This window comes from Phacochoerus africanus, chromosome 13 (genome assembly GCF_016906955.1).
Source record: "Phacochoerus africanus isolate WHEZ1 chromosome 13, ROS_Pafr_v1, whole genome shotgun sequence".
Taxonomy (NCBI): domain Eukaryota; kingdom Metazoa; phylum Chordata; class Mammalia; order Artiodactyla; family Suidae; genus Phacochoerus; species Phacochoerus africanus.
This window is the reverse complement of record NC_062556.1, coordinates 11,980,087-12,007,823: the sequence shown is the minus strand read 5'-3', so window position 1 is coordinate 12,007,823 and position 27,737 is coordinate 11,980,087. Positions and strand designations below refer to the sequence as shown.

The 27,737-nt window shown below is 43.4% G+C and overlaps 1 protein-coding gene across 3 annotated transcripts in view; it reads left to right on the top strand.

Moving 5' to 3' along the window:
• The window catches only part of DCLK1 (doublecortin like kinase 1), a 346,047-nt gene that overhangs the window by 171,384 nt on the left and 146,926 nt on the right, over positions 1-27,737 (top strand). For all 3 annotated transcript variants that reach the window (XM_047755857.1, XM_047755860.1, XM_047755859.1), the window contains exon 4: positions 20,050-20,149. In XM_047755857.1, coding sequence (XP_047611813.1) covers positions 20,050-20,149 — 100 coding nt within the window. The remainder of the gene's footprint in view (positions 1-20,049; positions 20,150-27,737) is intronic.

The following is a 27,737-nucleotide window of genomic DNA, read 5'->3' as shown; positions in this document are numbered from 1 at the left end:
GTGAAGACTAGTTTCTTTGTTGTTTTCTTTTTAGGGCCGCACCTTAGGGAAGTTCCCTGGCTAGGGGTTGAATTGGAACTAGCTACTGGCCTACACCACAGCCACAGCCACCCCAGATTCAAGCCGCATCTGTGACCTTTACCACAGCTCACAGTAACGCTGATCCTTAACCCACTGAGCGAGGCCAGGGATCAAACCCACATCCTCATGGATACTAGTCTCCTTTTAAACTGGTGAACCACAACAGGAACTCCAAGACTAGTTTCTGAAAAAAAGAAGAATCTTATCAACCTACTTCTCACTTGTGAAGTACCTGGTAAATAAAAATCAACCATTAGAAATGATTTGGGAAAAGTTTTGATTTTTATCTTTTCACTTTGATGTCTTTAAGGGCTCAAATATGTTTCCCCAGAGGGCTGAGGTTTACTTACTCTGCTTCCTTCCAGCTAGACCTAACATTGCTAATAGTTTTTAATGGCCTTGATGATTTTCACATTGGGGCAGAGGAAATGTGACCAAAAAAAAAAAAAAAAAATTACTGCGTAAATTAATTTTTAAGAGAGACCTTTCATTTTGAAGGTGAAGCCGGTAGCTTTTCTTTTTTAAAGTACCCAATGAATTTATTACCTTTATAGTTGTACAATGACCATCACAATCCAATTTTATAGGATTTTCCATCCCACAACCCCAGCGCATCTCCCCACCCCCCAAACTCTCTCCTTTGGAAACCATAAGTCTTTCCAAATCTGTGAGTCAGCATCTGTTCTGCAAAGAAGTTCCGTCTGTCCTTTTTTCAGATTCCACATGTCAGTGAAAGCATTTGATGTTGGTGTCTTCATTGTATGGCTGACTTCACTTAGCATGATAATTTCTAGGTCCATCCATGTTGCTAAAAATGCCAGTATTTCATTCCTTTTAATGGCTGAGTAATACCCCATTGTGTATTTGTACCACATCTTGATCCACTTCTCTGTTGATGACATTTAGGTTGTTTCCATGTCTTGGCAATGAACATAAGAGTACATGTGTCTTTATGAGTCATGGTTTTCTCTGGATAGATGCCCAGGAGTGGGATTGCTGGGTCAAATGGTAGTTTTATTTTTAGTTTTCTGAGGACGCTCCATACTGTTTTCCACAGTGATTGCACCAATTTACATTCCCACAAACAGTGTAATAGGGTTCCCTTTTCTGCACACCCTCTCCAGCACTTAATGTTTGTAGACTTTTTGATGATGGCCATTCTGGCTGGTGTAAGGTGGTACCTCATAGCGGTTTTGATTTGCATTTCTCTAATAATGAGTGATGTTGAACATCTTTTCATGTGGTTTTTGGCCATCTGTATGTCTTCTTTGGAGAACTGTCTGTTTAGATCTTCTGCCCATGTTTCGATGGGGTTGTTTGTTTTTTTGGTATGGAGCTGCAAAAGGTGTTTATAAATTTTGGAGATGAATCCCTTGTCAGTCGATTCATTTGCAAAGATTTTCTCCCATTCTGTGGGTTGTCTTTTCGTTTTGTTTAGGATTTCCTTTGCTGTGCAGAAACTTTTAAGTTTAATTAGGTCCCATTTGTTTATTTTTGTTTTTACTGTCATTACTCTAAGAGGTGGATCTGAGAAGATGTTACTGTCGTTTATGTTGGAGAGTGTTTGGCCTATGTTTTCCTCTAACAGTTTTATAGTATCTGGTCTTATATCTAGGTCTTTAATCCATTTTGAGTTTATTTTTGTGTATGGTGTTAGGGAGTGTTCTAATTTCATTCTTTTTCATGTGGCTGTCCAGTTTTCCCAGCACCCCACTTATTGAACAAGCTGACTTTTATCCACTGTATATTCTTGCTTCCTTTGTCATAGATGAGTTGGCTGTAGGTGCGTGGCTTTAATTCTGGGCTTTCTATCCTGTTCCACTGATCTATATTTCTGTCTTTGTGCCATTACCATATGGTTTTGATGATTGTTGCTTTGTAGTATAGTCTGAAGTCCAGGAGCCTGATTCCTCCAGCTCCATTTTTCTTTTTCAGGATGTCTTTGGCTATTCTGGGTCTGTTGTGCTTCCAGACAAACTTTAAAATATTTTGTTTGAGTTCTATGAAAAATGTCCTTAATAATTTGTTAGGGATTGCATTGAATCTGTAGATTGCCCTGGATAGTACAGTGGGTTTGTATTGCTATAAACTTTCCTCTTAGAATGGCTTTTGCTACATCCCATAGGTTTTGGAGTGTCGTATCTTTGTTGTCATTTGCTTCTAGGTATTTTTTAATTTCCTCTTTGATTTCTTCAGTGATCCATCGGTTGTTTAGTAGCATGTTTAGTCTCCACGTGTTTGTGTTTTTTGCAGTTTTTTTCTTATTGTTGATTTCCAGTCGTATAGCATCCTGGTTGGAAAAGATGCTTGATATGATTTCAATTTTCTTAAAGTTTTCGAGGTTTGATGTGATCAATCTTAGAGAATGTTCCATGTGCACTTGAGAAAAATGTGTATTCTGTTGCTTTTGGATGGAATGTCCTATAAATATCTATTAAGTCCATCTGGTCTAATGCTTCATTCAGAGCCTGTGTTTCCATGTTGATTTTCTGTCTGGATAATGTGTCCATTGCTGTAAGTGGGGTGTTAAAGTCCCGCACTATTATTCTGTTATTGTTGATTTGTCTTTTTAAGGTTGTTAGCAGTTACCTTATATATTGAACCTATGTTGGGTGCGTAGATATTTAAAATTGTTATATTTTCTTCTTGGATTGATCATTATGTAGTGACCTTCCTTGTCCCTTAAAATATTCTTCATTTTAAAGTCTATTTTGTCTGATATGAGTATTGCTACTCCAGCTTTCTTTTGATTCCCATTTGCATGGGGTATTTTCTTCCATCCTGTCACTTTCAAATTGTATGTGTCCCTAGAAGTGAAGTGGGTCTCTGGAAGACAGCATATATATGGGTCTTGTTTTTGTATCCATTCAGCCAGTCTATGTCTTTTGGTTGGGGTGTTTAGTCCATTTACATTTAAGGTAATTACTGATATGTATGCTCTTATTGCCATTTTATGAGTTGCTTTGGATTTGTTTTTGTTGCTCTTTTTCCTTCCCTTCTTCTCTTGTTCTCTCCTCTTCTGGTTTGATGACTGACTTTAGTGTTGTATTTGAGTTGATTTTTCTTTGTTTGTGTATCAATTGTAGATTTTTGGTTTGCAGTTATTCTCAAGTTTTGATATAAGGATCTGTATATATATGAGAACGTTTTAAGTTGTTGGTCTCTTAATTACAAGTGCATCTCCAGTGTCCTGCATTTGTACCCACCTCTTCTCATGATTTCTGATTTTGGTGGTATAACTGTGCATGGATGATTTTGTATCTTTATATATACCTTTACTGGTGAACATTGTCATTTGTGGAATTTTTGTTTTCCTTTGCTGCCTTTTCTTTTCTGCCTAGAGAAGTTCCTTTAGTATTTGTTGTAAAGCTGGTTTAGTGTTGCTGAATTCTCTTAGCTTTTGCTTATTTGGGAAGCTTTTGATTTCTCCTTCAAATCTGAATGAGAGCCTTGCTAGCTAAAGTAGTCTTGGTTGGAGGTTTTTTCCTTTCATCACGTTAGGTACATCATGCCACTCCCTTCTGGCCTGCAGAGTTTCTGCTGAAAAATCTGCTGATAACTTTATAGGGGTTTCCTTGTATGTTATTCGTTTCTTTTCCATAGCTGCTTTCAATATTTTCTCTGTCTTTAATTTTCGTCAGTTTGATTAATATGTGTCTCAGTGTGTTCCTCCTTGGATTTATTTTATATGGTACTCATTTTGCTTCCTGGATTTGAGTGAGTGGTTCCTTTCTCATGTGATGGAAGTTTTTGGCTATTATCTCTTGGAATATTTTTCTGTCCCCTTCTCTCTCTCTTCTCCTGGCACCCCTATAATATGGATGTTGGTGCGTTTCACGTTGTCCCAGAGTTCTCTGAGACTCTCTTCATTTGTTTTCAATCTTTTTCTCTTTTCTGTTCCACATCCATAATTTCCACTCATCTGTCCTCCACCTCACTTATTCATTCTTCTGCCTCCTGTATTCTGCTGTTAGCTGCTTCTAGTGAATTTTTTATTTCAGTTATTGTATTTCGCATCTCTTCTTGTTTGTTTTATATCTTGTATGTCTTTGCTCAGTGTTTCCTGTAAGTTATCCATCTTTGCCTCCAGTTTATTTCCAATATCTTGCATCATCTTCAGCATCAACAGTCTAAAGTCTTTCTCCTGGAGGCTGAGAATCTCCTGATCACTTAGCTGATTTTCTGGGGTTTTTTCTTTCTCCCTCATCTAAGTTATAGTTGTCTGTCTTTTCAGTTTTATAGGTTTTTGGTGTGGTGACCTTTTTACAGGTAATAGAGTTGTAGCCTCTCTTACTTCTGGTGTCTGCCCTCCTTGTGGCTGAGGTTGGTATGGGGAGCTTGCCATAGGCTTCCTGATGGGAGGGACTGATGCCTGCCCACTGGTAGGTGGAGCTGATTCCTATCCCTCCGGGTGCCGGGTGCCGGTGCCATTGGGCTTTGGATGGGATCAGAGGCAGGGCTGTGTGCCTGAGGGGTCTTTAGGCAGCCTGTTTACTGAGGGATGGGGCTGTGATCCCATCTGGATTGTTGTTTGCTCTGGGGCTTCTCAGTGCTGATGGGTGGGGCCAGATTTTCCTAAAATGGCCACCTCCAGAGAAAGGCATGCTGCTGAATATTCCTGAGCGCTTTGCTTCCAATGTCCTTCCCCAACAACAAGCCACATTCACCACTCTTTTCCCAGGATGTCTTCCAGGAACTGCTGTCAGGTTTGACTCAGATTCCTATGGAGACCTTGCTTTGCCCTGGGACCCAGTGCACGTGAAAGTCTGTGTGCACCTCTTAAAAATGGGATCTCAGTTTCCCCCAGTCCTGTGGAGCTCCTGCGCACAAGCCCCACTGGCCTTCGATGCCAGATGCTCCAGGGGCTCTTTCTCCCAGTGCTAGATCCTCACACATGGGCATTTGATGTGGGGCTCAGAACTCTCACTGCTTAGATGAGTCTCTGTGAACCAGTTACTTTCCAGTCTGTGGGGCTTCCCACCCGGGAGGTATGAGGATGCTTATATCGAGTAATCACCCCTCCTAGCTCTTGATGTGGCCTCCTCTTTGTCTTCTGGAGTAGGATATATTTTCGAAAGTTTCTGGTCCATTTGGTTGAAGATTGCTCATCATTTCGTTGTAAATTTTGTTGTTTTTAGGAAGGAAGTTGAGCTCTAGTCCTTCTATTCCAGCATCTTAATCCCATCCAAAAATAAGTCTAAACCCTGAGACTGGAGCTTATCCTCCCTTCTCTGCAGAATCAGGAGGAGCTAGAACTGATTGACACTGTGTCCCATCCAGCTGAGGCCAGAGGGGGCAGAATTGGTACCACCCTCGAAGGGCCTGGGGTATCATTCATTCCAAGGTGGGAGGTATGAGGAAATGGAAGGGACGCCTGATGCTGAAGATTAAAGATGTCCGTGGAGACGTCACCTGGTACCACTTTGGAATCCTGCCGTGAGAAAGCGCTTTCCTGAAGCCAGTAGCTTTTCAAACCATGATTAGCCCTCGTAACCAGGGGGTGGCTTAAGTGGCAGGAGAGTGAGAATGAGGCAGACTGTGCTTCTGGTCTTCATGGGAGGAGCTTAATTTTGTTCCATCTCTACTGAGTTGCTTACATTTGCTCTGAAATCCCTAACGATAGATACTCCACGTCATCTCTTTCTCCTCTTCTCTCCCAGGAGCGGAGAGCTCAGGGATGGGGAAGAGGGAGGGACTCAGAAAAATAGTCTCACTTGGGAGATCCATCTTTTTGCCAGTGCGCCGAGTAAGCATACAAGGACACACCCACATGCATGCTCATGTGTGTACATGCACACACATGCATCTACATGTGTGCTCAAGTGTGCATACACACACACAGGATCAGCTGTGGTCTTCTCATGTGCCCTCATTTCCAGAACTGGTGGATCTGTGGCACATGGAGGTTCCCAGACTAGGGGTTGAATCAGAGCTGCAGCAGCCGACCTACACCGCAGCTCATGGCAACACTGGATCCTTAACTCACTGAGCAGAGCCAGGGATTGCTGCGTCCTCATGGATACTATTGAGTTTATAACCTGCTGAGCTACAATGGGAACTCCCAGAAGAGGTGGATCTTGACAAGCGCTTACCCTCCCTTTGGAAATTACAGGCATTGGAGCATTTCTGGTGGCCTCCCGTGGAATACTGACACAGCCATGGGGACTGGCCCTGCACGCGTGAACCATGGCTAAGGGCCGCTTGGTGTGGAATTCTCCCCCAGAGATGGAAACCGCCTGCCCATGGGTTGAATTCAGGACGTGCTTGTGTTTTATTTGGAGTGCACCATTTAAAAAGAATGAATTTATGGCCAACTTTTAAGAATTGGGAACTTTCAAATACAAATCTGATTCACTTTCTCTTAGGGAATCCATCCGTCTAGCAGCCCTGGGCTAACCTTCCTGCAGGGCGCATGTGGAGTGTCCATGGTTGCCCCACTCAGGTGGGGGGAGGGTCCGGTTTATCACAGCCCGCAGCAATTTCCTGCTCCCTGCCCGTGTGAATGGCCATTTTTCACCCCACCTGCGCTGGGTTTTGTGCTGCTTGGCCCATATCACTGTTTGTATGACCTTCCAGGCTCTGTAGGCATTTGAGGCTGTGATGCTCTGTACCTGCAGCTCACACGTTGCGGGGAACTGGCAGCCAGCCCCCTGCTACTCACTCAACTCTGTATGTGGATGAGAAGGAATTACAGAAGCCCTAACAGACATGCCATAGCATGAAGTCAAAGAAGAGAGCTTGGCCTAGAGTGGTTTAGTCACCATATAGAAGTTTTTAGAGGCGTTGCATAAGGACCATGTCCAAATATGTGTTCATAGTCGCATACCCATATCCGCATTTATTTATAAAAACAATGTTTTGAAATGAAGCCTTCATTTTGGACTGTTCATTGAAAAAATTTTTTTTTGTTGTTTTTTGTTTTTTTGGCTTTTTGCCTTTTCTAGGACTGCACCTGTGGCATATGAAGGTTCCCAGGCTGGGGGTCTAAGAGGAGCTGTAGCCGCCAGCCTATACCAGAGCCACAGCAACGCGGGATCCGAGCCTCGTCCGCGACCTACACCACAGCTCACAGCAACGCCGGATCCTTAATCCACGGAGCAAGGCCAGGGATCGAACCAGCAACTTCATGGTTCCTAGTTGGATTCGTTAAGCACTGTGCCACGATGGGAACTCCTGAAAAAATTTCTCTTGAAGTATAGTTGATTCACAGTGTGTCCATTTCTGTATAGCAAAGTGACTCAGTTACATATATTCTTTTTTATATTCTTTTCCATTACGGTTTATTGCAGGATATGAATGTAGTTCCCTGGGCTGTACAGTAGGACCTTGTTGCTTATCCATCGTATAGAACAGCTTCCCGCTGCTAACCCCAGACTCCCCATCCTTCCTTCCCTAAACTCCCTCTCAGCCACCACAAATGCTCCTGTATGTCTGTGAGTCTGTTTCTGGCTTGTAGATGTGTTGATGGGCGTCATATTTGAGATTCCATATATAAGCGATGTCATACGGTAATTGTCTTTTTCTTTCTGACTTCAATTAGTGCGATAATCTTAGTTGTATCCATGTTATTGCAAATGGCATTACTTTTTTATGGCTGAGTCATACTTCAGTTGTGTGTATTTATGCTATGTCTTCCTGGACTGTAAAAGGTTTTCTCTTACTGTGGCCGTCTCTTTCAGCCTCTTATCGGTTTTGCTTAGATCTCAATGCAGTCATGCAAAAACAGTGTTACTATCCAAACAATTCCAGAGAACATTTTCTTTAGCAGTTTTTAAAAACCTGTTCTCAAATGTATTTTTGGAAGAATAAGTACTTTTTCCTCCAGTAATATTTTTGATGTCATATAAAAGTTTTTCTGAGCTGCATTTGAGTTGGGGTACGGTAAAACTAGTTTTTTTCATATACTACTTTTAGATTGTAATTGTAGGTTGCATTTGGACTGAGTATTACTGGGATCCGTGCTCTCAATCAGGAGCTGGGTAGGCGTCACCCAACCAGAACACTGACCAGTATGGTTGATGGAACACACAGGAGACAAAAGGGTTCTGTCCACAGCTCACTTAAAAAATCTGCGTTGTTTTACCATTGCTCCCATTGGGAAGGTGGTGACGGTGATGCTGATGCCGGCAGTGGTGGTGGTGGGCCTGGTGGTGGTGGTCCTGGGACAGCGGTGACAGTGATGATGGTGGTGGTGGCGGGTGGTGGCGATGGTAGCTGTCCTTTCAGAGATGTCAGATTTATGGGAATGGCATTGTTGGGAAAAAGCATTTGAAAAGACTAATTCACATCGTGTAAAAATAAAAAAATCTCTTTTAATGTCAAGCTATAAATTCAGATAAGTACATTGGAAATAGAAAGAGAAATATCAAAAGCAGCCAACTCCATACTTTAATGTCAGGCAATTTACAAATTTTCCTGGCAGAAGCATTCTCCCATGGCTTTGGAACTATTATTTTTTTTTGCCTGCAACCTCAAGTGACAAGCCAGTGCACAAGAACGTAAAAGATGGTGTGATTGTCCTTATGTTTTTATCCTTCAAATAGGTATTAGTTCTTTGGCTTGTAATTTTCTTGCAAGCCTTTTTTACAAAATCAGGTTTTACTAAAGGGTACTTGTGAGGAGCCAAAGGAATGACGTACAGCCTCTCTTCAGGGCCTGGCACATCACAGGCCTTTGCACTGCTCTTGGGCTCCTTCTGCAGCATTGGGGGAAGGTCATGGCACCGTGATTTGTGTCACAGGCACGTTGAGAGGCATAGAGAGGCAGCCGGGTGCTTTTAAGTACATCTTGGGCAAGAGCGCCAGATGCTTTGAGTACATGTTTGACTGCTAACCCAGAGAAGCTCTATCTGAGGGCCCTGCCTTGCACAGGTGTCGTGGGCTGGGTTTAGTCCTCTGGTCTTGAATCCCAGCGTTTGTAATCAGAGTTTGCTAATCTACCCACATGCCTGGAACCCTGCCGCAGGGCACCTTAAGCCAGCTTTTCAGGGACTCCTTTCCTCTGTACTAAGTTTAATTTGCCTCATACCTGTCCCTTTTACGGTGTTTCCCCAGGCTGACAAACATTTAGTGGCAGCATCTCAGAGCATCACTTTTTGGCCTTCTCCTTGGCCTTCACAAACGGTGACCCCACTCCCCACAAACACAAGAACAGAGAGCAAAAATGTCTGAAATGCAAACTCTCTTAAATCTTTCTTGAATGTGCAATTATTTTCAAGGAGCTTTATCTGGATGTTTCTAGATCAAAAGTTACTTGGCCTCAGTCCAGCCCAGAGGAGCCTTTGGAATGTGTCTCTTTACATAGTGCTGCAGACATTTTTATTTACTTATTTAAGTTTTTTTGAAGTTAGTTGATTTACAAAGCTGTGATAATTTCTGCTGTACAACGAAGTGATTCAGTTATGCATGTACACACATCCATTCTCTTTCAGATTCTTTTCCCACATAGATTATCACAGAATATTGGGCAGAGTTCCCTGTGCTGTACAGCAGGTCCCCATTAGCCAGTCATTCCACATACCTCAGTGTGCATACGCCAATCCCAAATCCCCAGTCCATCCCTCTCCCGCCGCCTGTCCCCTTTGGTAACCATGAGTTTGTTTTCAAAGTCTGTGAGTCTGTTTCTTTTCTGCACATAAGTTCATATGTATCCTTTTTTTAGATTCCACGTATAAGTGATATTGTGTGACTTTTGTCTCTGACTAACTTTATTTAGTATGATAATCTCTAGGTCCATCCGTGTGGCTGCAAATGGCATTATTTCATTCTTTTTTACAGCTGAGTAATATTCCATCGCATGTGTGTGTATTTTTAATTGAGGGATATTAAATTTAACAATTCTTATTTAAATATAAAATAATAAAGTACTGCAGGGAGACTCAGTCCTGGTGCTCCTTGCTTTAGATGGGGCATTTGTTATCCATTTTGCCACCACCGATGTTTGCCTAGTCTGCCTCCTTCATCTGTGTTTCTCTGCCAAGCCCCAGCTGGACCCGGATTGTGATTCCCGCTGAGGCAGCCAGGGCACCTCTGGGCCTTGGCAGTGAGAGTTGTTTGAAGCCCAGCAGCACTCTTCATGTCTCATTTTCCTCTTGAGGATTGCTTTTCCTCATCGGCTTTGAAAAGCTCTGAATTCACTCGCTTCCTGTGTCCCATAATAGTTTTACTTCTTCCTTTTCTCATGATCGTAGTGTTTCTGCTGATTAGATAGAAACTGAGTCACGATCTCCACTACCTCTTTACATGGATCTTGTAGAAGATCTCTCGGCAACAGCAAATAAGTTGTCCTTCCTTTTCTGGCCCTGAAAAGAAGGGCTTGAACCAGGGACATCAAATAAGCCAGGTCTTGGGTGTGGCGGCCCTCGTGTTGAACGCCCATTGTCTCGGTCCATTTGGGCCACTGTAACAAGATACTGTCGTCTGGTGGGTCATGAACAGCAGGAATGTATTTCTCCCAGTCCTCGAAGCTGAGCAGTGCAAGATAAAGGCCTCTGCAGATCTGTGAGAGCCTGTTTCCTCGATGGCTGGCGTTTTGCAGTAACCTCATGCAGCAGAAGGGGCAAAGGAACCTTCTCGGGCTCCTTTTAGAAGGACCCTAATCCCATGACCTGACTGCTGCCCAAAGGCCCCACCTCCCAATACCATCGCATCGGGGTTAGGATTTCAGCATCTAAATTTAGGGGGACACACGCGTTCATATTGTAGCATCCATGTTGAGGTGAGTGAGATGCTTTTGCTTCTGAGCTCCGATCAGAGATGATTATACTCTCTTTAAAGAGACAACTCTGTGACAGTTTCCACTTTCTTGGACTATAGTTTAGTGCCTTAAGTGAAAAGTGACAAGGAGACCCGCTGTTTTAAAGACGCCGTAGCCAACAGGCGCGACATCACGCAGGAGGAGCTGTGCACAGCAGTGGGATTGAGGTTGCCTTAACCTGTCAGAAGAGCAGAACTGGAGACCTCAGGGGCTGCCGCTGGCTCCACACCCCTCTTGCCTAGGTGTCCCGAGGGTTTTAGGATTCTGTTCTTAGATGACAGCCTGAGATCCCTCACTGAGGCGCCTAGTCCAGAGACCTGCTTCTGCCTGGCCGGTGCCAGCACTAAGAGTAGCAGCTGCCCATCCCCCATGCCCGCCTGTGGGCCAGGCCTGGTGCTGAGCGCTTTACCTACTGGCACTCATTGAGTCTTCAAGGAATGACACCCAGGAAGCATTGGTAGCCCCGTTTTACATATGCAGAAACTGAGGCTTGAGGAAATTTGGTAGCTGCCCAAGGTCACATACCTGTTAGCTTGCAGGGCCAACACCCCTGGTCTAGAGGGTGAAGAGACATTTCACACCTTAATTAAAAGGAAAAGAAATGTTGGTATTTAAAAAACAGGGTAAAGAAAGATCAGCCATTGAGAACAGGTTGTCATCCCAAAGAAGACCATGACCCTGGATGCGGAGGGTAGCTCCACGTCAGCGGGGATGCTCCATGGAGGGTGGTCCCAGCTGACGGCCCTGGGACCCAGCGGCTAAGAACACACTCGAAGAATAGACATACTTTCCATTCCACAATTGTTCCATATTTGGTACATTTATGGAACAGTTATTGTTCCCTAAGTGTTGGGGTTTCTACTGATTGACCTAGAAAATTAAATTGTTTACATTTCAATAGAGAACATTTTCTTTTGTCCATTTCTTTAAACATCGGCATGTTATTCCAGTGTTAGCTCCTAGCCAGTTCTGTATTTCAGAAATATTATCCAAATAATTTGCCAAAGAAAAAATAAATCTTAAGAGTTTCAAACTTGTACAAAGCAGTTGGAGGGTCTTTTATTCTCTCTGTTTACTTGTTATTAATTTACTATTAGAATAATTTACCACTTTTCTTAATGGTTATATCTTCTTTTGGGCAAGAACCAGAGTTTCTTTAAAATATTTTCCTTTACTAGAAATTTCTAGTTAGAAGAGCAGTTATAAAATATTCTTTGCACAGTTTGTCATCAAAGAAATGGATGGGTTGATAAAGGGAAGATGGAGAATGCTTTTTTTTTTTCATGGGGGAAGGTCTCAGCTGCAGCACGTGGAAGTTTCTGGGCCAGGCATTGAACTTGCACCACAGCAGTGACAAAGCCAGATGCTTAACTGCTAGGCCACTAGGGAACTCCAAGAATGTATTTTCATGACAGTAATATAACACATTGTTGATATCATAGACATATTTTGAACCAGAAATGTACGGAATTACATGATTATAGAACAGAAAGATTCACAGTGGTTGCCTTATAATACCATGTGGCATGTCAACACTCAGTGCTAAGAGTTGAGAAAAGAAGCCAAGAATGGCATGAATTGGAAGAGAAAACTTTTCAAAATTAAGTCTTGGCAAGAGGAGGGGGCCGACACGTGCCAAGTTTTATGTGAAAGCTAATTCTAATACTCACATTACAAATTGTGTAGAAAGGATATTGTTGATTCTGGTCCCTTAGATAGACAGGTGACTGGACTTTTTAACAAAGGTCTAAGTATTCCTTTTTGGCAAACATGATCTTACCAAAATGTAGACAACAGAACCTTTTAATCTACCCTCTTTAACTGGTACCAAGAAGAATGAGAAATTTAAAATATTTTTAAAAATTAGAAAGGATAGGTCACAGTCAGTGATTACAATAAATGGAGTGAGTTTTTGGCTTTTATTTTTGTGATTATTTCTGATCTCATATAAAATACATTAAATAGGTGACGTTGAAATATTTTAGTGCCACCAACAGCTTAGAGACAGCTGATAAAGACATAGCGGCTTCCAACAAATGAGGCCACGGCTGCCGCAATATTCCTTATTTCGCTGGTAGAGGGCGCCCTTGTAAAGAAAATGTCGTTCTCCAAGCCCTGCGGAGACTCGCCCACCTCAGTGACGTCAGCGTCACCATGGAGATCCCATTCCAGCATGGGGGAATGAGTTCCACAGTCCTGCTTTGGAAATGTGTAAATAGCGGATGCTTTTATTGCCTTTGTTTGAATCTCTGCCCTTGCAGAGCCACTCATACCAACCGGAAGCTCAGAGGAGAGGAAGTCCATATTTGTCCGCAGTGTTTGTTTTGTTTCCCCTCTGTGTAAACAGCTTGGTCTCCTGGGATGGGTGTGCATAAGGACAAGTTAATGGGAAAGATATGAATTGATTTCATCTAAACAGTGTTAGAAAACTGAATATGTTTTCCTTGAGTCGAAGAAATAATTCCACCTTGTTTTAATAATTTTTATCGAACACTTCCTGTTATAAACTATTAATGTACACAATATATGTGATAGCTAAATGGCTTTATCAACTGTAATTTATAATAAACAAATGTAAGGGTACATGTTTCTATGTATTTGAACAGACTTGTTTTTCTGCAGCTTGGTAGTTAAAAGCCTGCATTTGAATTCTTAGGTTCTTCGTTTCAAATTTCTGTTGGTCTTCTGTTTAATCTGGCTGAGTTAATTTATTAAATAGGGGTACTAATGACATCTAAATAGATACTCTTCTCTAAGGGTCTGTGTCCCTCATAGCGGAGAAGCTTAAATGTAATAATGTAGATTGAAGACTACACATAGTAACATACATAGAGCTATTCTCCTTGCTGTATCACCCCAAAAAGATAATTTCCACCTTTCTTTTAATATCTTCATCATATAATGATTATGGTAAAACATAGAGTCATTACAAAAAGTGACGAGCAAGAGAATTGATAAGTGGTTCAGTCTATACAGTCCTTGTGATGAATCTGTGCTCAAAGTCTGGGTGTCCTGGTCCTCATTCAGGCTTTTGCCAGCACATCTGCCAATTAGAATCATCCATGTTTTTGGAGATACAGTGCGTATGGCATTATGCTAATCACATCAGGGATAAACTCAGATGCAATGAGTGGAATGTTTTTTTATCATGGTTTTTATAATAAGCAAGGTATTAGGTAAGAACTGAAAATTCATTGATAGAATATTAAGGATTGTGTGACATCAACTGATTACTTTCTTGACGAATTGCATTTTTTAAAAATGCCACACCCATAGCGTATGGAAGCTCCAGGGCCAGGGATCAATCCAGAGCCTTAGCAGTGACAACGTTGTGTAGTTATGCTGCAGGCCACAAGGGAAATCCATGAATTGCATTTAATATGCATATAATTTATTTTCTAGTGTAGGGACATTTTGACAGAGGATACTTTTCTCGGAGGAATACAAATCTCTGGTGTCCACAAAATTAAAAGTTAGTGCTGGATCCCAAGAGGTTCTGTGTTAATACGACGGTGATTTCTAGAACTATGTGAATGAGCGTGGTGGCAGGTGATTTCCACAGCATCATCTCAGTGGAAATCTGATGGAAATCAGACTCATGAACCAAACATCTTGCAGGCAACTTTTATCACCTTTGCACCCATTCCCTGATGCTAATTAAAAGTATACTTTGCACCAAAATAATTAGACCAGTGGAAATCCTCTTCATAGGAGTTCCTACTGTGGCTCCGTGAGTTAAGAATCTGACTACAGTGGCTCAGGTCACTGTGGAGGTGTGGGTTCGATATGCAACACGGTGTAGTGGGTTAAAGGATCTAGTGTGGCCACAGCTGCAGCTTGAATTCGATGCCCTGGCCTGGGAATTTCCATATGCTGTGCGTGCAGCCATAGCAAAAGAAAAAAAAAATCATAATTCCTAAGTGAGAAGGGGCACTCACATACCCAGCTCTGACCCAAATCTACTTAGAAAAGAAGCCTATTAGTATAATGTCCAGGAGCTACATACTACTATTTAAGTTTGTAGCGTATTAGATATGCATTTGATTTATACTCATTTAGAGGTATATTGGGGCTAATAAAAATAGCTAAAATTGAGGGCTTATTCATGGTGGAAATTCTGAAAACAATCAGTACAGTCACCTGGGGCACAAAGAGAGAGCGACACCTAAGGGGCAGAGGCGGGTTAGCGCAGAACCTGGGCTTGGACCCCAGGGCGGTGTTCTTGGGAACGTGCGCCGGAGCAGATGTGTTCATTGCCCCTTAGAATCGCACTGAGAGGGAGATACGGCCTCTGCTCCAAGTTTAGGACCTTTAGAAACAGGGTTTCCTCACTGGCTCCGGTCAGTGGTCATGGCAGCACAAGAGCTGCAGCCCAGCCACTTGACTCCAGACCCATCACAAACCACTGGAAGGTAATGCAGGGTACTTTCTGCCGAATTGCTAATTCTCCGCAGTGTGTTTGGAGTCAAGTCTGTGCACGTGTGTACGGGAAACGACGAGGCGAGGGATGGGGCTGATCATGTTCTCGAGACCCAGCGCAGTCGCTGGCGAGTAATAGGTGTTCAGTGAACAGCTACTGAATGAGGACCCAGAGGTCGTGGCGCAGAGCAGGGGTGGATCACTTGGGCTTGCAGAAAATAGAGAAGGTAGCTTTGATCTTCAACTGAGCCTTGAGGCATAGGAGGGATTTGCATAGGCAAAGAGTTAGTAGGAGGGGATATCTAATGAGGAAAAAAAAAAAAAATTCATTCCCAGACCACAAAGTAAGAAAGAAAAAGTCTTTTTCCAAGAAAAATAAGTAAAGCAGATGAATTAGAACACATTTCAAGTTAAAATACTGTCCTTACATTGATTCCTCCATTTCACTTCATCCATCCATCCATCCATCCATCCATCCAGCAAATGCTTATTAGGTATCAGGCACCATGTCGTGTCTAAAACTACTGTAGACTTGAAAGGTAGATTGGAACCAGATGTTGAGGAGTCTGATTGCGAAGCTCATGGTTGAACTTCAACTTGATGATAAGGCATTGATGCTTTTCTGAGCCGTGGAGAGAGATGGTGAAAGTTTACTAAGGAGAAGTAGATGAAAAGAGAAAGGAGGTGGGAGTGAGAAAAACCACAAGAGGGAAATGCCAGGGCCCACAGGTAGGAGGCTAAGCTCTGGACTGACGTGGCGATGGGGGCGCAGGGAGGGGGCAAGAAAGGCCTGGGTTTGGAAGATGTTGCAGGGATGGCGTCTTTGGCCGTGGAAACAGTGAAGAAGGGGCAGATGCTGCCAACACGCCCTCTTCCCGGGGCAAGAGGATGATGGTGAAACGGGAAGAGGTTGGACTTTGTTTTCTCAGACTTCCTATCTCTGCCTTTTCGTCTTCCCTGCATCTAATCGATGAATGTTTCCTACCTCTGATACCTACTGACCAGATGTTTCATGAAAGAATAGGTCAATTGTCTCTGTTCTGTTGTAGCAAGGAGCGTTTCTTTTTTTTTTTTGATCCATAAATGGAACTTATTTCTTGAAGCTGGTTGCCACACTCACTTTTGGAAACCTCCAACTTAACAAGGACTAACACTGTGTCCATGTATAAAATCCGATCATTATGCACAGCATTGGCTTTATGTCTCTTTATCTTTTCTAATCCTTTGATACCAGAATGTACAGTAATGCCTAAAGGAAAATTCTCCAAGTATTTGGCCTAGATAAAAGGGTCATAAATCTTCTTCTGTTAGTCTTTAGTGTTCCACGGAATGCATTTACAGCTACCTCTAGATCAGTGATAGAGAGTAAGAGCACGGATAATTGAAGTGCACAGATTATCCTAAATCCATCTTGATTGTAACCTTGTGTTTAAGCCTCCTTTCCTATCAAGTCTTTGACCAAAGCTTCTAACAAGGAACAGTTTCACGAATTTGAACTTGATCTACTGACCGTACCCACCTTCTCCGGTGGGAGGTTGTGAGCAGGGAAAGAGCTACATGATGCCAGAGCAGAGACATCACAGTTTCTGACAGTTGAGCAAATGCTTTGATTTCAGTCACTGAAGATGGAGAGGTAAATGAATACATGTTGCTTGGCACTGAAAGGAGTTTTCCCGGTCGTTTTTGTGCGGGGCGATGACAGTTGCTTTTCCCGAACTGTCACTGCTTTCCTCTTAGGATCTTGGAATCCTAGAGTTGGAAACAACATCAAAAGTTCACAATGTTCCACTTCCCACTTGGCAACAGAATTACACCTTACCTCTCCGAGCTGCCCCTTTGTCTGCTGTGCTCTCCGAGTCTCAGGCTTGGAGGACGGTCATGGGAATGTGACAGGAGAGAGTTGGCTGGCAACCTGCTATGGCATATTGTGGTGCTGCTGATGGCTCTGATGGTGTACGGAACGGGCACCTGGGGATGAATGCGGTCTGGTTGGCCATCTGAGAGTCCAGAATGCAAATGAGATGATGGAAGTGGAAAGAAAGGACCATTTCTTCTGGAAAACAGCATATTTCATCTCTCAGAGCTTTGCCATCTTCATGTCTAGTGCAGAGCCTGGCATGGCATAGGCCCAGCATAAGTGTTTGAATGAGGTAAAAATTAGCAGATAAATACTTATCGGCTAGAGAAATATGGCTGCCCAGGAGGAGAGCAAGTAACTCATTTTCTCTGTGTTTTTTATGAGTTCTTTTCTTCACCCATGGCTGTCAGCACGGTGTTCAGGGAACCCTAACAAACACTAATCCATACCACGCTGGGTGAGAAGAGTTCCAGAATCATAAGGAATGAGACTGTATTTTTTCTGTTTTCTCTTTATGTGTGTGTGTTTTTAAATCAGACTTCAATTTTATTTTATTTTTTATTTTTTACTTTTTAGGGCCACACCCACAGCATATGGAGGTTCCCAGGATGCTGGGGGTGGAATCGTAGTTGTAGCTGCTGGCCTGCGCCACAGCCACAGCAATGCAGGATCCGAGCCGCACCTGAGACCTACACCACAGCTCACAGCAACACTGTATCCTTAACCCACTGAGCAAGGCCATGCATGGGACCTGCATTCTCATGGATCCTAGTTGGGTGTGTTAACCACTGAGCCACAGAGAGGACTCCCACTTTGAGGGTTTTGAGATGACCAGAAATAAAGAAACCTCTTTATATTGGATAAATATTCAATGAATATTGCCCATATCTCTAGCCATTAGGCCCCTTTGGGGTACAAATGCAGCTAATCATTCTCACTTTAGGAAATAATGTTCTTTAGGGTTAATTGTTGACATATTTGCTTGAATAAGACGTAGTCTCTCATTCTTACTCATTTTTGTCCACATATGCTGTATGTTAATGGACATAGAGTCGGCACAACACGTATTCACACAAAATGAAAACGGCCAGTATAGGACTGGTTGGGGTGACACCCATGCTGTCAAGAAGCTGGGGTGGGGATGCTGTGTCCTGAAGGTGAAAATGAACAGAGTTGTGGTTGGGATCTGACAGAAAGAGGGGAGGGAGATGGAGAGTGGGTTCTGAGTTCAAAGAGCCTGTTTCTAACTCACGTAGGTGATCAGAGCTGCTGACGCCGCTCTTGGAGGCCTTCAGTTCATCTGCCTTGGTGAGGACATTGTCCCTCTTAGATCACGTGTGTTTTCAAGCTTTAGTAGAAGAGGCACCGACACCCATGGATGTAACCTCACTCGTACTTGATGCTTCCTATCAAACTGGTAGAGAAATATCCTTCCTAAAGCCTCCCCCAAGTGAGTCTTTGCAAAGGAGAGATGTTTTGGAAAAGCAATCTGAAGCCTGCACATGATTGCATTTGGGGTTCTCTGAATGATGCTGTGTTTTCCCAGTGTACCTCTGTAAGTCTTCCGGCGCCTTTGGCTTGTCAGGGTCATGCAACAGGGACTGACAAGCAGCGGGACCCCAGAAGTGCTCTGCAGGTGAAACTACCCACAGACAAAGGAAGGGCTCGTAGGAAGCACACGCACAGGAAGGCTTGTCTCTGGTCCTCAGAAATCCAAGGGAAAATGCAAATAATAAGAAAGTCAGTTGCATACAGCTCTGAATAGTGCCTTCACTTGACTGCTTTGTAGTCTGCTCCAGCGGGTCGAAGAAGAGTGAAAATAAATGGAAATCAGCCATGTTTCCAGTGTCTTCTCCTGGCATTGTACACACCGTGAACCAAAAAATACCACACTGTGTAGCCGCACTTACACAGACAGAGAACAGTGAGCTTGGAAGTATTCATTTTGACCACATTTACTTGACAAACAGCATTTAGCTCTCAAAGTTTGTATTGGAGAAGTTGTTGAATAAATATCAAAAGATTATTTTGAGGAGTTCCCACCGTAGTGCAGTGGCTTAAGAATTTGACCACAGCAGCTCAGGTTGCTGTGGAGTTGCAGGTTCAAACCCAGCGCAGTGGGTTCAGCATCCAGTGTTGCCGTAGCCCTGGCATTGGTAGGGTGGCAGCTGCGGCTCAGATTCAGTCCCTGGCCTAGAAACTTGCATATGCTGCAGGTGCAGCCAGTTTAAAAAAAAAGAAAAAAGGTTGTTTTGAAATGTTCCCTTTGTGTGACTACAACCTGGGGAACCCGTATGGGCGTTAGTTGAGATTAGCCTTCATGGAGGGCGTACGGTTCCCTCATCTCCGTAGGTAAATCTCACACATAACTTACTTTTTCTGTGATTCTGTGCATGACGGGTTCCATCTTTGTTTGGACTGGAGGTAGGATGGGTCTCCAGGAGATTATTCTGTTTCTGTTAGGTTATAAATCTTTTTCTCCAGGAGTCATCCCCGCAGTCACCGTGTGTATGGCAGTTATGACATCAGTTCCTAGAAGATGTATTTGTTGCCGAAATCATACGCTGACTTGGGTTGCTCTCAAGGAATATTGCTTGTGGAAGAGGGAAGGAGCACCCCATTCCCACATGTGGCTGCATCCACTCGGTTACGAAAATAAAGGGCTCTTAGCTCATTGCCTATTGATATATCAAGTAATAAATGTGACAGTTACCGGTTCGCTTTTCCTTATCCCGTCTTCCTGCACCACTGAAACGGAACATGTTTCTTACTGGTAACAGATGCTGGAAACCTTCTTTTGAAATTCCTCTGGAGACGCTGCCCTGTTGATTCCATTAGATGGGAAGTGGCTTTAGGCAGATGTCCACTCGCAGGATGCATTGTTGTAATTGCTGTTCTGCTGACCCCTTGCTGAGTGCCATGCTTTTCTCTTGTAGGTGATGTGCCTTCAGGACTTTTTTGGTGACGATGACATTTTTATTGCATGTGGACCGGAGAAGTTCCGTTACCAGGATGATTTCTTGCTAGATGAAAGTGGTAAGGAAAAAAAAAAAAAAAGTTCAAAACCAGGGGAAATTTGAGGCAGCTTTCCAAAATGAGCTGCACCAGGCCAAGATTATGTCAACTCGAAAGCTACCAAATCAGTTTCAGATCCTCAACCAACATGGCTTTTCCATATCTCGAATTTCTTTGATTTTTTTTTAATATAGAAAACAGATGAAATGATAATTGGAAAGGTTAAATCATCTAGGAGAGTAAGTTACCAATGGCTAATTTATAACCATTTCGTAATTGATGTTTTGTAGAAAAATTGTGGTACAGATTTCCCCACTTTTAATTATGTATTTTTCTCAAACGCATAGTTGAAAGATGTGTAATAGTAAAATTATTGAGTATGTGTCTAGACTCAGCTTTCACATGGCCTTCTTTATCCTTTAGGTCCTAACTGAGAAAGCTGGTTTCGTAACCTTTTCCGTTAACTACTTCAGGATTTGTAAGTCATTAGCATCTATGAGAGATCAAAAAAGAGAGGAGCTTCCTTCCATTAAAAATGAAATATGAATTTTTTTTTATGTAGTTGATAGAGAAGGGACTGTTGATAAAGAGAAAAAGCTGCATCTTAGGAGATGAATGTGAAAGTCGTAACTTCAAAAATGATGTGTTTTTGATACACATAAATCATCTCAGAATCTTAACAGCATCACAGGAAAGTTTATTACCCTGAACAGAGAGATTTTTCCTTGACCCCATTACTTCTAAGTTAATTAGGGAAATAGTACATATTTATTGATAGTTCAAATTGTTGCTACTTGGAAATACGTTTTGAAGTGATAATAAATTTCTTGCTTAGATGAATGCGGATAAATTAGTGAGCTTTTGGCCAGGTGGGTGGGAAATACTGGAGCGCCAACAAAATAGGATAGAGTGGTGTGATAGAGCCGGTCTCAGACCAGCACTGCTGATGTACATTCGCCTAGAGTATCTGTGTCATAGGCATGTATACACCTCAGTTTCAGGCATTTGCACACACTACAATTATTTCATCATTGGAAATGACTTAGGGTATGGAGGGAGGGGTAAGAATGAGAAATAGCCCCTTTATTGTGAAGACTCAAAATGCCTGGTAGGAGTTTATATAGAGGCATCTATCCCTTGAAGAGATGTCAGTTATTCTGGTTCAAAGAGGTTATCGGGAAGACTGGTTTGGTTTCTCTTTCTGAGTAAGTTTTCTCTAAAGGCCTTCCATCTTTATCTCTGAAAGACTTACCCTTTGGGGACAAAGATTTAGGTAAATCTATCGCACAGGTAATGTCCATTCCCACCCCTTCTTCGGATGAGACTGCCTTGCCGTGATGCAAAGCAAGTGAGTGTTAGGAGCCAGGCTGAAGGGCCGGCTGCACAGTTTTGAGAACCATCAACTGCCTTGACTTTGAATTTAAAGAAAATCCCCGTCTTTGATGGAATGGCCTGAGAGACCAGCTGTGCCTTGAAATGGACGTTCCATCGACCCAGACAGCAGCCTGGAGCACAGCTCAGTTTCAGATCAGCAGAGTTGCCCTGGGGTTCCCCAGCCCCCAGATAGACGCGAGGCATCTCCCTACGCAGCCTCGCTCCGCGCGGCCCTGACACTGGGCTCTGCCTCTTGCCAGGTGCTCTCAAGCCAGGGCGCTGCAGCCTCCTCGTGATCACCTGCCGTGACGGGCAGGCAGGCGTTCTGAAAAGCCCAGCAGAAAGATACCCTTTGGAGACACCTTTCTCATCAATGAGAAGGGATATGTGTACACACGCACGCACGCACGCACGCACCCCAGAAGATTGCCCCGCACGTATGACTTGACCCTTTGCAGGACCACTTCCGACTGTTTCAGTGAGAAGGTGAGAACTTCACATCCTCGCCCGGGAGGAATGTACCCCAAGCGTTTCTTGGTGTGAAGCACCTTTGCTGAGCAACAGCGTCTTCCCCCAGCCTGAGGGAAACACGTGGATGGGGGGAGGGGAGAGACGGTCTAAATTGAGATTTTACTTCCTCGGATGAACCTACCCTGAGACTCGGTTCACACGTTGACAACGGCAGTTTCCCTGGTGCTTGTACAGCATGTTCTGGTGCTAATGTATTAACATTTGGATCTTTTTTTAAATGCTCTGAGCATGATGTAGCCCAGCTTATCTGTACTTGCTAAATGGTATTTGCACCATGAAGCTCCATTTGGCCTGTTCCATGCTTGCTTCCTAAAGGGAGTGTCAGCAGGGGGCCCAGAAGTCTGCTGAATTCATACTCGTGAGGGGCTGTGCGCGATTTCATGGCGCCAAGAAGTGGTCCTTTGCTGCAAGGCAGAGGTTTTATTTTATCTCTCAAAATTAACCCAGCTCCCAGTGTGCTCAGGATTAGCAATAATACATCCCCCTAATTACTGCTGGGAAGGCTTCTGGAGATGGCTCTTAAGGTCTTTCCAGCCAGGCGTTCTGGCATTACAGACTTTTATTTCATGGGGCCGCAATGGAGCCAGATCAATATTAGATACTGTGAGGGAGCCCCCTTCCTCCCCTGAGCTTTCACACGGGAAAAATAAATAAATAAATAAATAAATAAATAAAAGTGCCTTCTTGCTTCCAGCTCAGAATGTAACCATTTTAGCAATATCGTCATCCATCCCTGGATTCTTAGCACCTTCGGAAATGGTGGATGCAGTGCTGTACACAGAGACAGACGCACAGGCCAGCGGATCCTTCCGCCTGTGGGGCTTGTGGTCTGATTTAGAAATGATGAAACATAGTCAAGGAAAAGGCCAAGTTCGAGACAGGGAGCTTCACATGGTGTTGCTTGTATGTTGATGATACACTGACGGATTTGTGATTTGTCGCCATTAAAAAGTGGCAGGATTTTTTTTTGAGAAATGCCAACCTCGCATCTGAGAGCAATTCTTTGCTGAGGAGCCTGTCACAGGGCGTCACCTTCTGTTGCTCCCCCCTCATCCTCAAAGCCAGTGCCCCCAAACTCATTTGGCCAGTTTCTTTACCCAGTTAATATCACTTCTGCCAGGCCTGCCACCTGTTCAGGAGTCTACACCTCCATCCTCTTTCTACCGATTCTTGATGGCCCTTGACCCCAGCGTTAACAGACATGACTTCAGACGTAGCGCCTTTTGCTTAGGTGTTGTGTTTGTTTCCTGGGCCTGCTGGGAACAAAGTACCACGGAGGCTTAAAGCAACAGAGGCTGAGTCTCTAACAGTTCTGGAGGACAAAAGTCCAGGATCAGGGTCTGGGAAGGGCCACCCATGCTCCTTCCGAAGGCTCTAGGGGACAAGCCTTCGATGCCTCTTTCTAGTTTCTGATGGTGGCCTGCAATCCTGGGCATCAGGGCCTCTTGTGGCTTCACTGTAGTCTCTGCCTCCGTCTTCACGTGGCCTTCTCTGTGTATCCAAACCTCCTCTTCTTAGAAAGACACCGTTTACTGGTTTAGAGCTGAACCTAGTCCAGTATGCCCTTGATTTAACATGATTATATCTGCAGATTCTATTCCCAATGTCACATTCGCAGGGCCCAGGGTTAGGTCTTTGGTGTATCTTTTTTGGGGAAGGGTCGAGGAACAAAGGTGGTTTGCAGTCGTCCAGATCTTCTTTGCACTTGAATTACCAGTAAAGGCATTTTTCTTCGTTTGTTCTGTCCTGTCGTTAGATGTACACAGTTACAGCTTTGTCCTAACCTCTGTCGGTGATGAGACCAGGCTGCCTCCTCTTACCTTTCACGGACGGGGTTGCTCACCTGGTGGATCAGAGGATGGTCTGAGGGATGGTCTGAGAATGGCTGCAGCAACGCACTTGACAGAGCCCCTCTTGAAATCCCTTTGCTTAGATGCAAATACGGTCTGAATGATAGAGGCGGTTGTATTTTTAACTGAGTGAACTGCCTCGTCTGAAAGGTACGGATGTATAACGGATATGCTGGGGGAGCCATCTCTTAGAAGTGGCCGCTGTGGCCCCTGTTGGTTGGCTGATGGTCACACCCTAGCGGTCGGCCTTGGATTCCGTAGAGCTTAGCGTGGTTAGACGTGCCCGCTTGAGACCACAGATGGTGTGTAGATGAAGTATTGTGGGAGGGATGCTGATGCGGTAGAAGAGGAAGACCCTCAGCGATTTTAACAGGATGCGTTGTATCTGGGAAGACAGACTGGAGTTGGCATAAACAACAGGCATGCTCTTGGTGGCTCAGTGGGTTAAGGATCTGGCATTGTCACTGCAGTGGCTCGGGTCACTGCTGTGGCACAGGTTCAATCCCTGGCCCGAGGAACTTCCACCTGCACAGTTATGGCCAAAAAAAAGTAGTGCTCTTGTGATTTTTTTTACTTAAAAAAAAAAAAAAAGCCTGCTCTACAAGCTTGGTTAGGAGCAATGAAATTTTAACAGGAGCACATGTGAAAATTACTTTTAGTAGCCTGCAGGCTTATTATACGCCATGACTCATTTGCTGTATGTATTGTGGGCATATCATGTATTATCAAACCTTTCAGCCCCTCTGATTGAAGATGGCAAATGTTGACTGAGAAAGAAAAAATGTTACTCAAAATCCATAAAACTTAATGAAGAAGTATAGTCAGTATAGCGTAGACGTATAGAAGAAGTTTAAATAATTGAGCTTTCACATGATTTTTTTGTTAAGTTTGGAGAATTTATGCTTCTGGAGTTATGAAAGTTAAACACTGCACTGAGACCATGGGGAGACAAGTATGTGTCCACGTGCAGAGGGGCCTTTCTCTGGGGAAGGCCAGTCCAGCTTTTTCCTGCCCTAGATAGACCCACGTGGGTATGTGATTCCAGAAGGGACGCTTCCTCAGCTTCTCATATGGACTCCATGACGTTCGGTACCCAGAATCCACTTAATCAGTGTTTCTAGAAATATTCCATCCTGCCCGCTTTCCAGGGATGCAGGCCCTGAATGAGATGAAGCAGAAGCTGCATCAGGCACCATGCATCACAGGACCCCGACTGCTTTCTCCAATGCTGGGGGATCAGAAAATAGGATTAGAACCTAGAGGAGTAGAGAGTCTTGGAGCAAGGTTAGAGGACAAATGTCTCATCTAAGCTCCTGCCCTATTTGCTATGTGGTCTCCGTAGCTCTGAGCCTGCTTCCTATTCTTTAAAACACCGTTTTTTTCCCCCTGGGTTGTAATGGACCTCAAATGAGATAATAAATGTCAAAGCACGTTCAAAACTGTGCTCCTTATTACTTGGCAAATGATGTGAGTGAATGACACCTTGGCTGAAATGTACCTCCTGGTGGATGCAGCTGGATTCAGCCACGTGGACTTGTTGGCAGGGCTTAATTGGAGGCAGATGTCACCAAGATTTGCTTTGGGGGCTCTTTAGAACCAGAAAGGAGTTACCTACTGTTTTGTTTTTGTTTTTTCTTTCTCCATTCTCAGCTCTTCTGGTGGTGGTAGGAGGAAATTCAGGGACCTTTGAAGGGATCTCACTGTTTTCTGGAGGGAATCTGTGGAAGACGTCTGAAATGCTCGGGAGGGCCAGCCCTTAGGGGCAGCTTGATTTGGGTCAAAGATATTTGAATAGCCCCGCTGCTCTGTCATGGGGTTGATGATGCCAAAAAATGACAAGATCATTGGAAACACCGGAGAGATGCTTGGTGTCTGGATTGACCCTAACTCCTCACGAAGCAGCTTTTGGGCAACTGCTAACAAAATTCATTCATTCTTTCATGCAACCTTATTCATTTATTCAATAAGCTAAGCTAACTTGCCATATGCCAAGCAGTGCTCTAGGCACAAATAATTGTGGATAGTAACACTTCTGTGAAATAGGAACCTTCATATGACTTTTAATATTGCTTTTGTCTAAAGATGTCCAAGGAGCTTAGGCATTAAACTTGGACTCAGAAAATTCATTGTTCCTGATTGTTCTCATGAATTTTGTCTCTTTGGAAAATACATTATGGCAAAATATCTAATGGGTCACAACAGACTGGCAATTCTTTATAGATTTAAATTTTAATTGGATCGTGTGGCCAGTTTAAGCTGAATCTTTGGGCAGGTTTCTTTGAGATGCGTGGTGCTTGATGCTGGAATATTCTATTGTTTCAGCCGATGTTAATGTTAGGGGTGTACAGTACTTCCAGAAAATTGTGGCGGCTCCATTGACTAAGTGGAAATTTCCTGTGACATTTCATTGTCATGCAGAACATCCGGTACAGTCATCCCTGATTACACTCATTTCTAGAATGCAGCCTCATGTTGGAGATAGAGGGTTTTAGGGTTTTGTTTTGCTTCAGTTCTGAACAGAGAGCTGCTGTGCTTTTACTCTGTCAGCAAGTTCCCATTTGCCTCTTAGCAGTGAGAAAACTCAGGGGGTTCTGGAGACTTCCTCCACCGTGGTTACATTTTAGTTCAGGCATAATATAAAGTTCCCCAGAACATAGTGGTGTTTTCTACTTTAATCCACTGCCAAGCTATGGAGACATATAGATACTTTGGGGACATATAGCACAAGCTAATTCCTTTGCTACAAATAGACCATTTTCAACTTAGGAAAGCAAGACATTGTATAGCACATGCAATCTTTTCTCTACACTTTCTTCCAGTTCTCATGGGCTTCTTTTTTGTTCTATTCAGTAACAGTGACACTTGGGTTGTTCACCTGGAAAAAAACCTACCAAATATAATGTGGACTCTTACATTAAGAGTCTTAGATGCCATGAGTTTGCTCTCCCTCCCCACAGCACAGCAATGGTTGTTGCTCCATCCCCAACTAACACCTTCTGTTCTGGCAGCTTATACCTTTATAAGAAGGCCGATTCTACTGTCCACTAAGTGCTGATTTTTAATACATTCTTTATCACATTGAGCCCAAATAAATCTCTCTCTAGCTTGTGCACAGTGGTCCTGATTCTGCCCTCCAGAGGAATTAAAACCATCCACCACTTTGATTCCTAGAAGATGAGCTTTCCTCCTAAACCCCCAGGATGATGAAGGTCATTCACAGTAAACTCTTTTCCTTCTAGACCAGAATGTCCCTAAATGTTCATTCATCTTCTCCCACCTTCCACAGGCACAAGAGTCTCTCTTCCAAAGGGCAAGGATAGATTCTCGCCCTCGTCTTCCCTCTTATTTGTGACCTTGTCTTTATCAGCATTCCCTTCCTGTTGTTCATGAAGATTTGTTGTTTTCCATAGCTTTATAGTCTCTTTCTCCTCAACCTGGCCATGCCTGTGGTTCTCCTCTCCTGAAAGAGCTGTCAGTTATCTCATCAAAAGACACTGCCCTTTCTGTCTCTGCCAACCAGCTTTGATAGAGCCTTATAATGTGAGAAAAAAGAATGTATACGTGTATGTGTAACTGGGTCACCATGCTGTACAGCAGAAAATTGACAGAACACTGTAAACCAGCTATAATGGAAAAAAATAAAAATCACTACATAAAAATTTACTGTCCTGAAAGCTTCCATCACCTCATCCTGAATCACTTTTTATGCTTTTGGGTAAATGGTACACTGAAAATACAAGAACTACGGTTTGTTTTTTTCATGTACAAAATTGTTTTCCACTGTCTTTTAATTTTATGCAGTGGTGAAAGTTCTTTTGCCCCCAAATGACACTTGGTAAATCTCTCATGACTTT